Below are 16870 nucleotides of genomic sequence, written 5' to 3'. Positions count from 1 at the left end.
CAGTGTTTATGGTTCAGTGCAATAATATGTATCTGCAAATAAAGTCATATCTAACTCACTGTCCTAAGAGATTTTTTTCTCCTTTTTTTATTATCATTCATTAAAATTTATTCACTTTTTATCCCGACTGTAGCCCCCTCCCTGGTCTCCTCTCAGCAGAATTGCTCTCAAAACAGTTCCTTGTGCAAAATATCTCCCAACTCTGAGTTTACATGATAAACAGAAAGGTCCTTTCACTGACTAGGAAACGAAAGGGTTAAAACTTGAAAACCTGATGGGTTCTGGGGTTTTCCTTCTTCCATGCCAGACTTGAAAATCTGTCCTAAGAGATTTATTCATTTAATTAAATCTTGAAAATAACCCAGTCAAGTACCGTTTTAGTTTTCCTTTACCTTCTTTGATAGAAGTATTATTTTACTGACACACACACACACACACACACACACACACACACACATATTAACAAATTCATACCTGTTTATATATATCCTGATTACTGTTATTCTCACCTTGCTTATCTCCCTTCTGCCTCTGTCTACCCCAATCCCAGTAGTCCTCTTTTCCCCACAGTGTCTGTTTGTTTTGTGATCTCTTAGGCTTTACCAGGGCCACCCATGTGAACATGGATGTGGAACTGTCCTTTGGAGCTTAGTGGGCTCACTAAACAGGTACACAACTGAAGACCTGCCTCCTCTTCCAGGCAACCATTAATATCAAATAGTTCCTCATGGAGAGGTGGGTTCCCGTGATCTCCCCATCCATGCAGGTTTCGTGCATGCCCAGTGAATGCAACCGCAGCTGCTTTAAGTTACAACTGACTGTGGTGACTGTGTTGTGCCCAAAAGACAGCATTTTGCAACCCTTCTCCCTGTCATCCCGCTCTTATCTTCCACTCTCTTGTGATATTTCTGAGCCTTAGGTGAGGTGATAAAAATTTGTTGACTAGGGATGAGTATTATTCTCCTTTTTTGCATATAAGAAAATTGAGACATCAGCTACACTGTTGCCAAGAGTAGACAGCTGTTAAGTGGCCAGAGAATCATGGCACTGTTTTCTGACTGTGCAGTTGGTTTTTAATCATTAATCACACTCATGAGTTTTTCTATTTACTCCTTGGTCTTCTGCTAAATTATTGTATATTTTGAAGTTAATGATGTGATAATTTTTCACACATAGGAGAAAGATGTACGAAAGTGGAAGGAAGAATTACTAGATCAACGGCGTAGGATGATGGAAGAGAAATTACTTCATGCTGAATTTAAACGAGAGGTCCAGCTGCAAGCAATTGTGAAGAAAGCTCAAGAGGAAGAAGCTAAGGTGCGGTGTATTAAAGTATTTAATCACGTAGTACTTCATAATGTATAATAGTATAACAAGTTATCTAAGTATCATTTTATTTTAGGATAAGAGATTTCAGTGGTTTACTTAGAATTTACTAGGTACAATCTTAACCTTCATAAAAAGCAGGACTGTTGAGAGGAGAAGCAGCACAGCTGTAAAACACTAAGTTTGATGAGTTTTGTCATGTGTATATCTCTCCGACTATCAGTACAGTGAACAGTCATAAGTCTCTGGAATTCATCTTTCTCTTCACCTCGGTAATTGTGCAGTTGCTGGTCTGCTTTCTGTCCCTGTAGGTGTTTGAATTTTCTAGAACTACATGAATGGATCACATAGAATGTACCCTTTCTTCTGGCTTCTTTTGCTCATCATTATTTGAATTTCATGTTGTTGTATGTACTGTTCATGTCTTCCTTTTTTATTGCCATGAAATATTACCACCGTGTGCAAAAGCCATCGTTTTTTCATCCGGTAACCTGTTCATGGGTGTTTGTTTTCTCATAGTTTTTGTCTATTCCAGGATAACTGCTATGAGAATTCCTTTATCAAGCTTTTAGGTGATGCTTGCTTTCCGTTTTTGTTGTTTGTTTTTGTAAATACTTAGAGAGGGTTGACAGGCTTACAGTAAGTTTGTGTTTAACTTTTTACACTTATTTATTTTTTGTGCATTTGTTTCCATGTGCTTGTGCAAATTTCATGTGCATGCTGTAGTATATATGTAGAGATGAAAGAACCATTTCAGGAGTCAGCTCTGTCTTTCCAACAGATCGGTTGTTGTGGTTCAAAGTCAGGTTGTCAGTCTTGGCAGCAAGTGTCTTTACCCAGGCAATCATTTTGCTGGCTTCATGTCTAACATTTTAATATGAAGCATATCTAGTTCTATTGGACAGTGCTGCGTTGTTTCATGTTCATGTTTGCACATAGTACATATTAATCACATCCACTCCTCTATCTTTCTTACCCCCTCACCTGACCACTTTCTTTCTTCTATAAAAGCCTTCCGTAATCCTGTCATGTTTTTATATTATTTTATGTTCTAGAATCCACATATGAGAGAGAGCATGTGGTACTTCTTTCTCTAAGGCTTGTTTTTCATGTTAAACTTTTTTCCAAATTTTTTTTTATTTTTATTAATTACAGTTTATTTACTTTGTATCCCCCCTGTACCTCTCTCCCTCCTCCCCTCCCAATCCCACCCTCCCTCTTCCCCACCCATATCCCTCTCTCAGTCTACTGAAAAGGGAGGTCTTCCTCCCCTTCCCTCTGATCCTAGTCTATCAGGTCTCATCAGGAATGGCTGCATTGTTTTCTTCTGTGGCCTGGTAAGGTTGTTCTCCCCTCGGAGGTAGGTGATCAAAGAGCAGGCCAATCAGTTCCTGTCAGAGACAGTCCCTGTTCCCATTACTATGGAACCCACATGGACACTGAACTGTCACGGTCTACATCTGTGCAGGGGTTCCAGGCCATCTCCATGAGTGGTCCTTGGCTGGAGTATCAGTTTCAGAAAAGATCCCTCTGCCCAGACTTTTAGGATCTGTCGCTGTCCTTGTGGAGCTCCTGTCCTCTCCAGGTCTTACAATCTCCCACTTCTTTCATAAGATTCCCTGCACTCTGCCCAGAGTTTGGCTATGAGTCTCAACATCTGCCTCAATACATGTTAAACTTTTTAAATTTTTAAGCAAGTTGTGTGAGTGTGTGTGTGTGTGTGCGTGTGCGTGTAAGTGGTGTTGGCATTGAATGTAGGGCTTTGGCACATATAGGCCCCCTGCTACTGAGCTATGTTCCCACTCATACTTCCACTCGTCTGTCCTTTGGTTGTATGGTGGTCATTGCCAGTGTATGGTAACTCCTTGTCTTTGTTTACCTGGTTGATTCAAGTGCTCTGTGTTCTTTTCTTTCTCCTTGATTATCTTGCTTGCTTCTGTGAAAAAAAAAATCATTTGCTTATTCTATTGAGATTATTCTTTCTGGAATCTTAGGATTATACATGTCTTTCTTCCTCCTTTTCTGACTGGGGTTTCTTTCAGTATCTTTGGTGGGAAGAGCTTAGGTGATGAATTGCTGTAGCTTGTTGTTACTTCAGAAGTCTTTATTTTCCAGTGGTTTTCAGTGGGAACTTTGCTGCCTATAGTGATCTTCTTATCAATTATTTACTTTCAGGCCTTCAACTCTGTGGCTTTTCGGGTTTATTCTGAGGAGTTAGTCTTACTCTGATAGATTTCTCTCAGTGATTTGAAGCTAGTCTCATGGTGTTCAGTTTCCTTTCTTTGATTATTACCCCTGGCATTTAAATAGCATTTTTGGAAAGTTGTGATCATGATTGGTTTTTGTTTTAAACTGCTATTTAAGTGTAACATTTTCTTATTTTGTCTTCAAGCCTGATAATTTTTTTTCTTATTTGATGTTTTACATTGTTTCTCACTTCATCCCTAATGGTATATTTGGATTATTGAATAGTTGTAGACTTTCAGAGGGCTCAGTGCCTTGTTTTCTCAATTTTTTTGTTTTTCTTCATTTTTCATATTGCTTCTTTATTGTCATTTGTGTATTTGTTAGAATAGGTATCTTGAACATTTATTGGTGTATTTAGGGTGCTGGTATATGTTTATGTAGGTGTGTATATGTGTCCATACTGGTATACATGGACCTGTGTGCATGTGTGTAAAAACCGGATTTCTCAGTAAACCTAGAAGCTCATCTTTTAGCCAGGCTGGGTAGCTCATGAGAGCCAAGAACCTGCCTGGGATATGTATTGCATCGCTAGAACTCAGGTACCAAACACAAGACTCAGTGTCCAACCTTCTACATTATTTCTAGGGAACCGAACTCAGGTCTTGTTGCCTCTACTACTTTTCTAAGACTGTCTTCCTAGTAAGCATATCTCTGATCTTCAGTGTAGTTCATTCCCCACTAGAACTCAGGGATTAGGACGCATACTGTGCTAACAACAGCATAGAAACAAGCCAAATATTTTAATATATTAAAAGATTTATTAAAAAAGATTTATTTTTCTCTCTGTGTTTATGTGCACACACACATACATGCATGAAGATTCCTGCAAAGTCCAGAGGTTGTTGTTGGATCCCTAGAGCTTGGAGTTATAAGTGGTTGTAAGCTGCTTGACATGGGTGTCAGGTGGTTGAAAGTGGTAGACAGGCAATGAGCCAAGACAAAATACGTTGATTAGGAAGTTGAAAAGTAATAAATGGGTTAGGAAGCATGAATTGCTAAGATTGGTCAACAGTACCCATGTAAAAGGCCAGTCTCCAAGTTTAAGAAGCCACTTCCCAAATGTTCAGCCCTTACAAAGAAACTACCTAGAAACATGAACTAGACTCAGCAGATTGCATTATTATTATTATTATTATTAGTGTGTGTGTGTGTGTGTGTGTGTGTGCGTGTGTAAACAATAAGGCTGGAGGAATGGTTCAGTGGTTAAGAGCACTGGCTGTTCATCCAGGGGACCTGGGTTCAATTTGTAACATTCATATAGTAGCTCACAATAGTTTGTAACTTGAGCACCTTCGTCTGGCCTCTGTGTGCACCAGGCATGTATATAAAGCACGCACGTGCGCGCACACACACACACACACACATGCAGACTATATGTATGTGTGCATAAAGTAAAATAAACTATGTAACAAAAGAATAAGAAGCCATGAATTGAAAGTGTATGGGGTAGAGATAGGAAGGACAGGCAGGAGGGGAAATGATATAAGTCTATTGTCACTAAGTAACAATTTATTTTGAAATATAAACAATATTATTGAGGCTCTGAAGAGTGAACTATACATAGAATTTTATAATGCATAGAATAGCCAAGTTATAGGATAGTATGAAGGTTCCTAGAGTTGTCTTCTATGAGACTGATTAATTATAGTTATAGTGTCATAAAACAACTAAGATTATAGTTTGCAGTTAACTAGTTAAAAAAAAAACTGGTCTTGGAAGTGTGTACTCATAATTCCAGAATGGTGACAGGCGGGTCTGGAGTGCAATGCCAGCTAAGCTGTCTTAGTCAGTAATCCTAGGTTTCAGTGACAGACCTTGCCTCACAAGCAGGCTTGGGCTGGCATGCATGGCAGCTCAGGCAGTAAAGTTCCATGCACCATCCCCGAGGACCTGAGTTCAATCCCTGGAGCCCACATGGTCTATAGAACCACCTTCTGCACGTTATCCTCTAGTCTCTATAGGACAATGTGGCATGTGAACCACACCCCACATAAACAATCAAACAAATATAATAAAAAGCAAGGTATATAGTTCCCAACGGACACCAAGGCATAATGAACAAACAAACAAGAAAGAAATTAAACAAAAAGGCAAGGTATATAGCTCCTGTCGGACACCATGGTTAACCCAAACACAAGTGTGCCACATTCACACAGCCACACACGAACACCCCCTTCCACTTCCTCACAAAAATTAGTACTTAAATGAGCTCATAATATCCTAATTTTAAAAGGGGGCTTGAGGGAAATGAAAAAGGTAAAATAGGAAAGAGAAGAAAAGTATGTTGGAAGAGGCATTAGTACTAATAATGAGGGAAATGCAATGGGTCTCATATGAACACAATATACCGCCATCTTTATACATTGAGAAATTTGGTAGAATTGAGAATAATTCCATCAGTGCTAATAAGACAGATTATTCTATACACTTTTTCATTCTGAGGTTTTACTGTAACAGGATTTGTTGATCTGATATGTCTCCTCTTTTTTTTTTTTCACTTCCTTTAGGTTTTCTCATTTTCTACACTTTTTGAATTGATTGCCTATTCTGTTTAAAAAAATTTCTAAGAACCAAACTGATTGACCAACTAATACATGCCACTTAATTCAGGTGGTGTAGAAAACTACATCCGTACACATATATTTCTCTAATAACAGTCTGCCAACATGCAATATTGTGCTGCCTGTCAGAGATGCAGCTGCACCTCTGTGTGTGTACCAGGACACATGGAGTGGTGAGCAGCTGCAATCATATTTTAAATAATAAGCTCCTAGTACTTATTCCAGAGAGTGAACCTGTAGTTTATTCAAGAATGGGCTCTCATATATTAAAAATGTTTAAAATGTTAATGAACCACCTATACACATGACTTTAAATTTCTGTACAATATTGAAATTTATGGAACTGTTACAGTTTTAGATTTTGATTAATTGTATTAATCAAAAAGACTGACAGAATTTTGACTAGTATGATCAGGGCAGTGATTCTTTCATGAATTCATTTTGCTTCAGTTGCTGTTTTCCTTCTCAGCACAGCAACTAAGATTTCAAGGCTTTACCATGGTGAATCTTAAATATGAATATTTAGTCTCAACCACTGGGTCCTACACTTAAGCTACCTTATGGCTGAGTGGTATGGGACTCAGTCAGTTCTCTATTTGTCCTTTCCCCTTCCCCCAGATCATTTGGTTTTCTAAAACTCTTCATTTTGGCTGATGATTATTAATAGCGTATTATAAATAATCACTGCATTTTAAAAACCAGCTTTTATTTATAAGGAATACAACTACACAAAATCAAACTAGTCTTTTCTCACTTCTGGGAGCTCATTTCAGTTCATCTGTAATCTTATTTCTCATTGTTAGCCATGTGTTTATTTTTCCCATTTCAGCTGTACTTTAGTTATTTTTATATACTCCCTAAATACTTGCTGTTGATATTTTTATCTTTTGCCCTTCCTAGTTCCAAAAGTTGTGATTATTGATAGCATTCAGGTGAAGAACCATCAGGGATTTTCCCTTTGCCTTCAAGTTTAAAAAATTATGTATTATTATGTATGGTGTATGTATGAACCATGAAGTTTGTGTGGAGTCAGTTCCTCCTACTTTTAAATGGGTTTCAGTTGATTTTATTAGGTCACTAGGCATCTGTGATGAGTGCTTTACCCACTGAGCCATCTCATTGACCTTGCCTTTCAGTTTTAATGTAAATGTATTACTCTGGCTTTCTTCAATATCATGTTATATTCACAACAGTGGTTACATTGTCACTTATATATTATTTTAAAAAATTTTAGCAATATAGCAAATAAAGTTAAACCTCACTATAAAAAACAGCATCTACTATTTAGGTTCAGAACTATTTTTATGCTGCATGCGTGGACAACTTTATACAGAGCCTTTCATTATAGACAATGCTTCTTAATAGGAATCAGGTTTAGAATAGACACCCATTCAGAGAGAACAGGCTACGGGGAAGCCACAAGTAAAAGGATACAGAGAAGTGGAGGGGAGACCAGAGCTAAACAGCCTTGCTTTTTCTACTCTGAGTCAGTGGTTTGCGCTGGTGGTGGTTTAGGCTGAACAGTAAGACAGTTACCTTTCCTACCCCCCAAAAAATGAACCTGGGATAGCCAAACCAACAGATGTACAAACTGCCACAAAGAAACATTAAAAACATGAAAAGGCAAAACAACATGACTTTTCCAAAGATCATAACTTAGTTGTTGAATCAAAGGTATTGAAATAGATGAACATTTCAAAAGCTTATAGATGAAAATGATCAATTAATTACCTGAAAGTGCAGAGAAACATAGAGATGAATTTAATCCATGATCTTGGGAGGAAGTCAGCAACACAGAAAAAAAAAGCCAGAAATATAGATAGAAAAGTCAGCAATAGGCAATAAAAATTTGGAACAAAATTGAGATTTTTAAAGAAACAAAAATAGAAATGTTAGAAATAAAACTAAGTCAAATAAAAAACACAGTGGAAGACACTGCCAGTGGCCTAAAATAAAAAATTAGTTAGAGAAAATAAATTATCCTGTCCACAGTATCCACAAGAAATTAAAACGTACAACTTCCTATTGTCTCCCAGAAACAGAGTCACTGGTAAAGCCACCCACAGACTGAGTCTAAGGAGAAAATCTATCAGCTTAAAACAAACCAGGGTAGTTTTTCTACTAAGAAATGGAACAACTCATTGAGGAGATGCTTATAATAAAATATTATATATAATTATAATAATTAAAATATTATGTGCATATGAAATTGATATACCTAATTTTACAAAACAAGCACTGATGAACACAAAAGGTCTAACAGTTGCTAATACAATAGTGATAGATTATTTCAATACCACATTCTAATCTGTTGATAAGGCATCTACCATCAGAATTAAAAGTTCACTACAGATCAAATGGACTGAGCGTCCCAATATATAAAATAGTCCATCAAACAGATACTGATATATGCATTGTTCCCTAAAATTAGACCACATTCTTACAAGTGTCATCTAAATCAAGTCTTCCCAGATACTAAACAATTAAAATAATTTCTTTTATCATCGTAGATCATAGTATAATCAAACTAAAATCAATAACAAAAGAAAAGCAACAAAAAGCCCAATTCCCTATAGGAACTATGTAGGTACATGGCAGTTGAACAGCACTGTCTTGATTAGTACTCATTGAAGAAATCATGAAGTTAAATTTTTAAAAATTCAATAAAAAATGAAGGGATAGCTTTCTAGAACCTTTAAGATATATCAAAGCTGGGCAGCAGTGGCACATGCCTTTAATGCCAGCACTCAGGAGGCAGAAGCAGGTAGATCTCTCTGAGTTTAAGGCCAGCCTGGTCTAAAAGGTGCATTCCAGGACAACCAGGGCTGTTGCACAGTGAAACCTTGTCTTGAAAAACAAAACAAAACAACAACAACAGAAAGATGTCCATTCTAAGATGAACATATATAGCTAGGTATGTTTATGTTGACAGATAACTCCAGAAGTTCTCAAATAATAAGTTATTATACCACAAGATCTTAGGAAAAGAAGAACAATCCAACTAAAAAGCAGTAGGGACCAAGAAATTAAAAAGATCAGAATAGAAATTATGAAGTAGAGATGAAAAGAGTAATGCTTAAGAATAAATACTTAGTAATACTTAGAATGAATAATAAAATTGTCTTTAGAGAAAACGAAACCAATAAACCTCTAGTAAAGCTAACTAGAGAGAATAACCAAGTTAGTAAAATTAAAGATGCATGGCTCTTTCCAAGTGAAATCAGGAGGCTCATTATGGAGGCCTTTGGAAATATTTCCCCAAACTAGGAGTTACAGAAGAGATGGTTAAATAAAAGGGAGATTGCTGGGAGATAGGCACCTTCAGGTGGTATTGTTGAAAATATAAATTTGTGCAGCTGAAAAAGCTAAAAGTACAACTGCCATATAATCTAGCCATAGTATAACTGAAGTGCTCTAAGGTCATACCACATATCAGAGAGATACCTGCACATCCATTTTATAGCTCCATATGATGTGAAGTGAGGCCAGCTTATTTGTCTGTTGATAAATGAATAGATAAGTAAAAATTGGTGCATATTCATAATAGAATTTTACTTAGCCATAAAAAGATGATATCATGATATTTGCAGAAAATGGATGGAATTGGAAGCCATTAAGCTAAGCAAGATAAGCCTGATTAGTTAAAATTTCATATAAAGAAACTTGTTTAAAGATTCTGCATATGAATAGTTTAATAAAGATGAAAAAGGAACTGTGAGAGAGGAAGAGACGTTAAGGCAAGGAGAGAGGGTAATGGAATACATGTCACGAAAGTAGAAGAGCAGATTGCCTGAGTGATGGAGCTAATCAGACAGTGATGGGTACAGGCATGGGAAAGTTGGAGGGAGGAGACCTATTAGGACAACTTGTAATTACTTGTATGAAAATTCCATTACTCATGGGTATCATAAAATGCATTACTTTGTATATCAGATTAAAAAATAAATTTTCCCTAGAATAATACGAACATACCTAATTATCTGTACTTTGTTTTGTGTCATTATGAATTTATATTAAACAAAACTTTGTAAAATAGTCTCAAATACTAAATTGTTTCCTGTTTTAAAATAGAAATGTTAGAAATAAAACTAAGTCAAATAAAAAAACACAGTGGAAGACACTGTTAGTTGCCTAACATCTAAACTTAGAGAAAATAAATAATCCTGTCCATAGTATCCACAGGAAATTAAAACCTACAACTTCCTACTGTCTCCCAGAAACAGTCACTGGTAAACACACCCACAGACTGAGTCTAAGGAGAGAAACCTATCAGCTTAAAACAAACTTGTGGGTGTGTCATTATGCTTGCTTATTTTGAGGCAAATACTGGCAGGAAAACTTTATCAGTTATTTTTCCGTGGGCCTTACTGATAATTCAAATATTATTGTATAAAATCGTTGTTAATTTTTGTATTTTTATAAGAATTAAATTGAGGGGTTAGAGAAGTGTCTCAGTAGTTAAGAGTATGTACTGCTCTTTCAGAGGACCTGAATTTTGTCCTCATGCACACATGTTAGATAGCTCGTGGACGCCTGTAACTTTAGCTCCAGGAACTCTGTGGGCAACTGCACCCATATATATGCACAAACACATGTATACATGCACACGCATGCACACGCGCACACATACATACATACTTTCTCTTTTAAGAATTAATTGAAATTTGACTGTTTGTTCTCGTTGAAGGTAAATGAGATTGCCTTCATAAATACCCTTGAAGCTCAGAATAAACGTCATGATGTTCTATCAAAGTTGAAGGAATATGAGCAGAGGCTTAATGAATTGCAGGAAGAGCGTCAGAGAAGACAAGAAGAAAAGCAAGCTCGTGATGAAGCTGTGCAGGTAGGATCCTACTCTGCATTTCCTGAGCATCTTTCGAATCTCAGGCTCTGAGTCAGGCTGAAGATTCAGACAGGAGTAAAGCTTCTCCTCTTTCCTCATTGTCTCTCAGAAATTTGTGTGTGTGTGTGTATGCGTGTGTGTGTGGTAGAGTGGCTTACAGACTAGATAGTGCAACAGTGGCTCTGTCCTGACAGAAAAGCCAAGTATCTGATAGTTGTTCAGTCCATGAGACTGACCGTCTTAGCAGTCCCAATCTGTTGCTTGAGTCTAAGGCGGTCCTGGAGAGCTGTTGGTTTTCAGTCCATGTTGGAATCCTGAGGAAATAGGTTCTAGCATCAGCATGGATGATGAACTTCCCAGTGAAAGTGAGGACAACCAGGCGAAAAGCAAGCACTTTGTTCTTCCATGTGCTTTTATGTGGGCTGACACCAGAGGTTGTGGCCCGGATTTAGGGTAGGTTTTTCTACCTTGATTCAACCAAGAAAAATCACTCCTAAATGTGCCAGTTGCTTGGTTGGCTCTTAGTTAATTTCAGATTTAGTTAAACTGACAGCCAAGATTAACCATCACACTATTTTAAATGGAATTTTCACCTAACTATATTTTCAAATTATTCCTTATTACTTTGTAGAAATATAGTTGATATATTTTTGTGAATCATGAATCATCAACCTTGATTAAACTTGTTTTTTGTGTCATGAGGTATGCATATAAGGGTGCATGTATTTCTTAGGATTTAATACATACAAGATCTGTAAGGGGATGAATTAAATCATGATGATTATAACACATTTTCTATGGAAGTGGTTTATTGGGTGCAGATGAAGAGAGAGAGATAAGGGAGAGCAGGATATAATGGGGGAAAGAGAGAGGCGACAGGACAGAGAAAGGAGAGAGGGCCAAGAGAGGCCAAGACAAGGGGCCAGGAGCAAGAGAGACCAAGAGAGAAAGGACCAAGAGAAAGACCACATGGCCGGCTAGTCCCTTTAAGGGGCAAGGTAACCACACCTTCCAGGTGTGGCCACCTGGCCGGTGACATCATAGGTTACTAGGCAACTCAGAAGGCAGTTTGGTTCCAAAATCCTAACAAAATCATGTTATTATAATTTTGTGTGACACTGGTAAATGACGTGTGAAAACCACGTCATTGCTTTTTGTGTCAAAGTTATATCACCTTGGATCATTTTAATTGCACACATAATTCTGATCACTTTAAGCTTTTTAACATCAGGAACGCAAGAGAGCCTTAGAGGCAGAACGGCAGGCCCGTGTGGAGGAATTGTTGATGAAAAGAAAAGAGCAAGAAGCCCGAATTGAGCAACAGAGGCAAGAGAAGGAGAAAGCCCGTGAAGATGCAGCCCGGGAGAGAGCTAGGTATAATTTCCTATCTTGGTTTTGGTCTTGATGAACAGTTTGCCACTGAGCAAATACTTATATCAGATCTTAACACCACTGATGTCTTACATATATTTTAGAAATACCACAAGTTTATAAATGTGCCAAATTTCTGGGATATTTGACATTACATTCAAGGTGGAGAACTTTTGAAACTTTTTGTTGGCTGAGAAAGTTATTTGAAGCCTCTTTTTGTCTGAAAAAAATATATATACACAAATATATATTTGACTCCAGTTAGCTTCAGTGAAAAGGAATTGTCTTTCAAGATACTTGCATAACAAAGGGTGATAAATTGCAGATTTTTCTTCTGATTCCTACGATATCTAGATCCTTTTGACTTGTAGTTATTTAGGAGTATGTATTTAGCTTTGAATATCACATTGCTTTCTATCACTGGCTTCTAATGAAGTTTTGTCATTTGCGGAATATACTCTACATATTTTTGGTGCTTTTATATTTGTGGAGACCATGTTTATAGCCTCAGATATGGACTGTACTGCATACCGTTCTCTGTGCCTTTGGAGATAATTGGTTAGGGTATCCTCTGCTTGCCAACTGAGACCTGTGCAGAGCCCTCTACTTCTGTGTCTGCTGGCTTTCTGTTCAGTCTGCCCGGGCTCTAAGTATAGTAGCTAATTGGCAACTTCACGTGTCTTGATTCTTCAAGTGCGTACATTGTTTTGTCTGTATCTTACTGAGATACTGATTCTTCATTTTGAAATGCTTCTCTTTGGCTCTAAAAATATTTCTAGTATGAAGGTCATTTTTTTGTTATAAATATAACCATAGTTACTATTTATTTAGTTTGTCTTCTGTCCTTTTACTTTTATCCTGTTGTGATTTTGTTTCTTAAACATGCACTTTACTTTTCTGAAATCTGCTTATTTTTTTTCTGCCTTCTGATTCATATGTCTATTCTACTTCACTTGATGTCATTTTTTAATATTATTGGGTTTTTTTTTTTGCTGCCAGTTTTAGATCTGGCATTCCTGTGTCTACCAAGTGTCACTTGTCATCCCTGTGTCACTATTTACTGCTTTGCTCTTTGTTAAACTAAAGTTTTGGGGTAGATAATTTGTAACCATTTTTCCAGTTTGCTTTCTGTTACTGTGATAAAACAGTGACAAGCAGCAACCTGGAGAAGGAAGGCTTTATTTGGCTTGCAGGTATAATCCATTGCCCGTGGAAACCAAGGCAGGAACTGAAGCAGCATCCGTGGGAATGCTGCTCGCTGGCTTGCTTACATTCAGCCACCTTCCTTAGAGAGCTCAGGCCCACCTGCCTAGGGTTGACATGGCCCATGGTGGGGCGGCCCTTTTTGTCTCAATCAGCAGTCAAGACAATGCCACTCAGAAGTGATTGTAGCCCTATCTGGGAGAGGCAGCTTCTCCATCACAGCTCTCTATTGTGTCTTAAAGGTACATTACTTTAATTATTTTCTTACTAGTTGTTGTCTGGACTATAGAATTCATTTTGATTTAATATACACTTCAATTTTTGGCTATATTACTTATAGTAAATGCAGCAACTTTGTTTTTTTCCTTTCATGTCCTTATTGTCACAATTTTGCATCTCTGTATGTGACAAACAGAATAATGTGTATTGCAATTATTTTTTTATGCTGTTCTATATATTTAAAAGAAACTATAAAATGAAACCAGAAAGCATTTTTGCTTTCCTTTGTGTTTTTTATGCATTTATTAATCATTTCTGATATGCACCATTTCTTTTTATTCAGGTTTTTTGTTGTTTTTAGTTGATGGGACTGTAGAATTTTTGCAAATGATTTAATGTTCATGGATACTCATTCATCTGGGACTATTTTAATTTCTTTCATCTATCTATCTGTCTATCTATCTATCTATCTATCTATCTATCTATCTATCTATCTAGTTTACATCTCAATCATAGCTTCCTCCCTCCTCTCTTCCTGGTCTCTCTCCTCCATCCCTCCTTTACCCCCTATTTCCCTCCCCTGTCCCTCAAAAAGGGGAATCTCCTACAACCTGCCCCCCAGCCCATCCAATCTCATCAGGACTGTATACTTCCTCTTTGACAGTGTCCTAGCAAGGCAGCCCCATCAGGGGGAAGTGATCGAAAAGTATGTAACAGAGACCATGGAGACAGCTCCCCATTTCCTTTCTGGGGGACCCATATGGAGGCTAAACTGCCCATTGGATATATATGTATAGAGGGCCTAGGTCTGGTCCATGCATTGTCCTTAGTGGGTGCTTCAGTCTCCACAAGTCCCTCTGAGCCCAGGTTAGTTGGGACTGTTGCTCTTATGGAACTCCTATCACCTGTAGGTCATTCTATCCTTTCTCCTACTCTTCTATAAGGCTCTCTATGCTCCGCCCAATATTTGGCTGTGAGTTTCAGTTGTTTCTGTTTCAATCCCTTTCTGAATGGAGCCTTTCAGAGAACAACCATGCTAGGCTCTGCTCTGCAAACACAGTAGAGTGCTCTCAATAGTGTCAGGAGTTGGCTCTCTCCCACTGAGTGGGTCTCAGGTTGGGCCAGGCATTGGTTGCACAGTGTCTCCATCTCTTCTTTTCATCCCTGCACATCTTGTAGGCAGGGCAAATTCTAGGTGGAAGTTTTTGTAGGTGTTTGTGTTCCCCTCCCTCCACTCAGAATCCTGTTTTGTTAGAGGGTAGCCTTTCCTGTCTCCATGACCCCTGCCACGAGGGGTCTCAGCTAGAGTCACCCCCATATCCTCCCAGGAACCCGCCCTGTTGCAGATCTCTAGCTTGTCTAAGACATGCCCAAACTCATGGTTTCTGCTCTCTCTGCAAGCTCCCTGTCCTCCTGCCCCTGCCCTACATCTGATTTCCACCCTCATTTCCCTCGGTGTTCCCTCTCCTAGCCTGTTCCCTCTCTTCAACTACTTCCACTGTCTATTCTATTTCCCCTTCTGAGTGAGTTTTGAGGATCCTCCTTTAAACCCTCCTTGTTACTTATCTTCTTTGGGTCTGTGAATTGTGATATGGTTATCCAGTACTATATGGCTAATATCTGCTCATAAGTGAGTATATACTTCCTGGGTCTGGGTTATCTCACTCAGGGTGATCTTTTCTAGTTCTGTCTTTTTGCCTGCAGATTTCATGATTTCCTTTTTTTAAATAGCTGAGTAGTATTCCATTGTGTAAATATACCACAGTTTCTTTATTCATTCTTCAGTTGAGGGACATCTGGGTTGTTTCCAGTTTCTGGCTATTACAAATAAAGCTGCTGTGAACATAGGTGAGCAAATGTCCTTGTTGAATGATGGAGCATCTCTTAGATATATGCCCAGGAGTGGTAAAGCTGGGTCTTGAGTTAGGGCCATTCTCAATTTTCTGAGAAAGTGTCAGTTTGATTTCCAAAGTGTTTGTAAAAATTTGCATTCCCACCAGCAATGAAGAACGGTTCCCCTTTCTCCACATCTTTGCCACTATGTGGTGTTACTTGAAGTTTTGATCTTAGTCATTCTGATGGTTGCAAGGTGGAATCTGAGAGTCATTTTGATTTGCATTTCTCTTATGACTAATGACGTTGAGCATTTCTTTAAGTGCTTCTTGGCCATTTGAGGTTCTTCTGTTGAGAATTCTCTGTTTAGCTCTGTGCACCATTTTTTAATTAGGTTGTTTGTTAGTGTTTAATTACTTGAGTTCTTTATATATTTTGGATATTAGCCCTTTGTCAGATAGATGTAAGGTTGGTGAAGATCTTATTCTAATCTGCGGGCTACCATTTCATTCTGTTGATAGTGTCCTTTGCTTTACAGAAGCTTTTCAGTTTCATGAGGTCCCAATTATTAATTGTTGATCTTAGAGCTTGAGCTGCTGGTGTTCTGTTCAGGAAGTTGTCTCCTGTGCCAATGAGTTCAAGGCTCTTCCCCACTTTCTCTACTAATAGATTTAGTATTTCTAGTTTTATGTTGAGGTCTTTGATTTACTTGGACTTGAGTTTTGTGCAGGGTGACAAGTATAGATGTATTTGCATTTTTCTACATGTAGACATCCAGTTAGACCTGCACCATTTGTTGAAGATGCTTTCTTTTTTCCATTGTATAGTTTTGGCAAAAATCAAGTGTTCGTAGGTGTACAGATTTGTCTGTGTGTTCATTTTCATTCCATTGATCCACCAGTCTCTTTCTATGCCATCATCATGCAGTTTTTATTACAGTTGCTCTATAGTACAGCTTGAAGTCAGGGATGGAGATACCTCCAGAATTTCTTTTATTGTAGAGGATTATTTTAGTTATTCTGGGCTTTTGTTTTTCCATATGAAGTTGAGAAATGTTCTTTCAATGTCTGTAGAGAATTGTGTTGGTATTTTGATGGAAATTACATTGAATCTGTAGAGTGCTTTTGGTAAGATGGCCATTTTTTGTTTGTTAATCCTACAGGTCCATGACCATAGGAGATCTTTCCATCTGATAGCTTCTTAAATTTATTTCTTCAGAGACTTGAAGTTCTTGTATTCAGGTCTTTGACTTCCTTGGTTAGAATCA

The 16870-nt window shown here is 37.9% G+C and overlaps 1 protein-coding gene across 3 annotated transcripts in view; it reads left to right on the top strand.

Moving 5' to 3' along the window:
* The window catches only part of Scaper (S-phase cyclin A associated protein in the ER), a 334907-nt gene that overhangs the window by 84823 nt on the left and 233214 nt on the right, over positions 1 to 16870 (top strand). For all 3 annotated transcript variants that reach the window (XM_060374235.1, XM_060374232.1, XM_060374222.1), the window contains 3 exons: positions 1177 to 1317; positions 10822 to 10977; positions 12209 to 12351. In XM_060374235.1, the coding sequence (XP_060230218.1) occupies positions 1177 to 1317; positions 10822 to 10977; positions 12209 to 12351 (440 nt within the window). The remainder of the gene's footprint in view (positions 1 to 1176; positions 1318 to 10821; positions 10978 to 12208; positions 12352 to 16870) is intronic.

This window comes from Meriones unguiculatus, chromosome 1 (genome assembly GCF_030254825.1).
Source record: "Meriones unguiculatus strain TT.TT164.6M chromosome 1, Bangor_MerUng_6.1, whole genome shotgun sequence".
Lineage (NCBI taxonomy): Eukaryota > Metazoa > Chordata > Mammalia > Rodentia > Muridae > Meriones > Meriones unguiculatus.
This window is presented reverse-complemented; position numbering and strand designations above follow the sequence as displayed.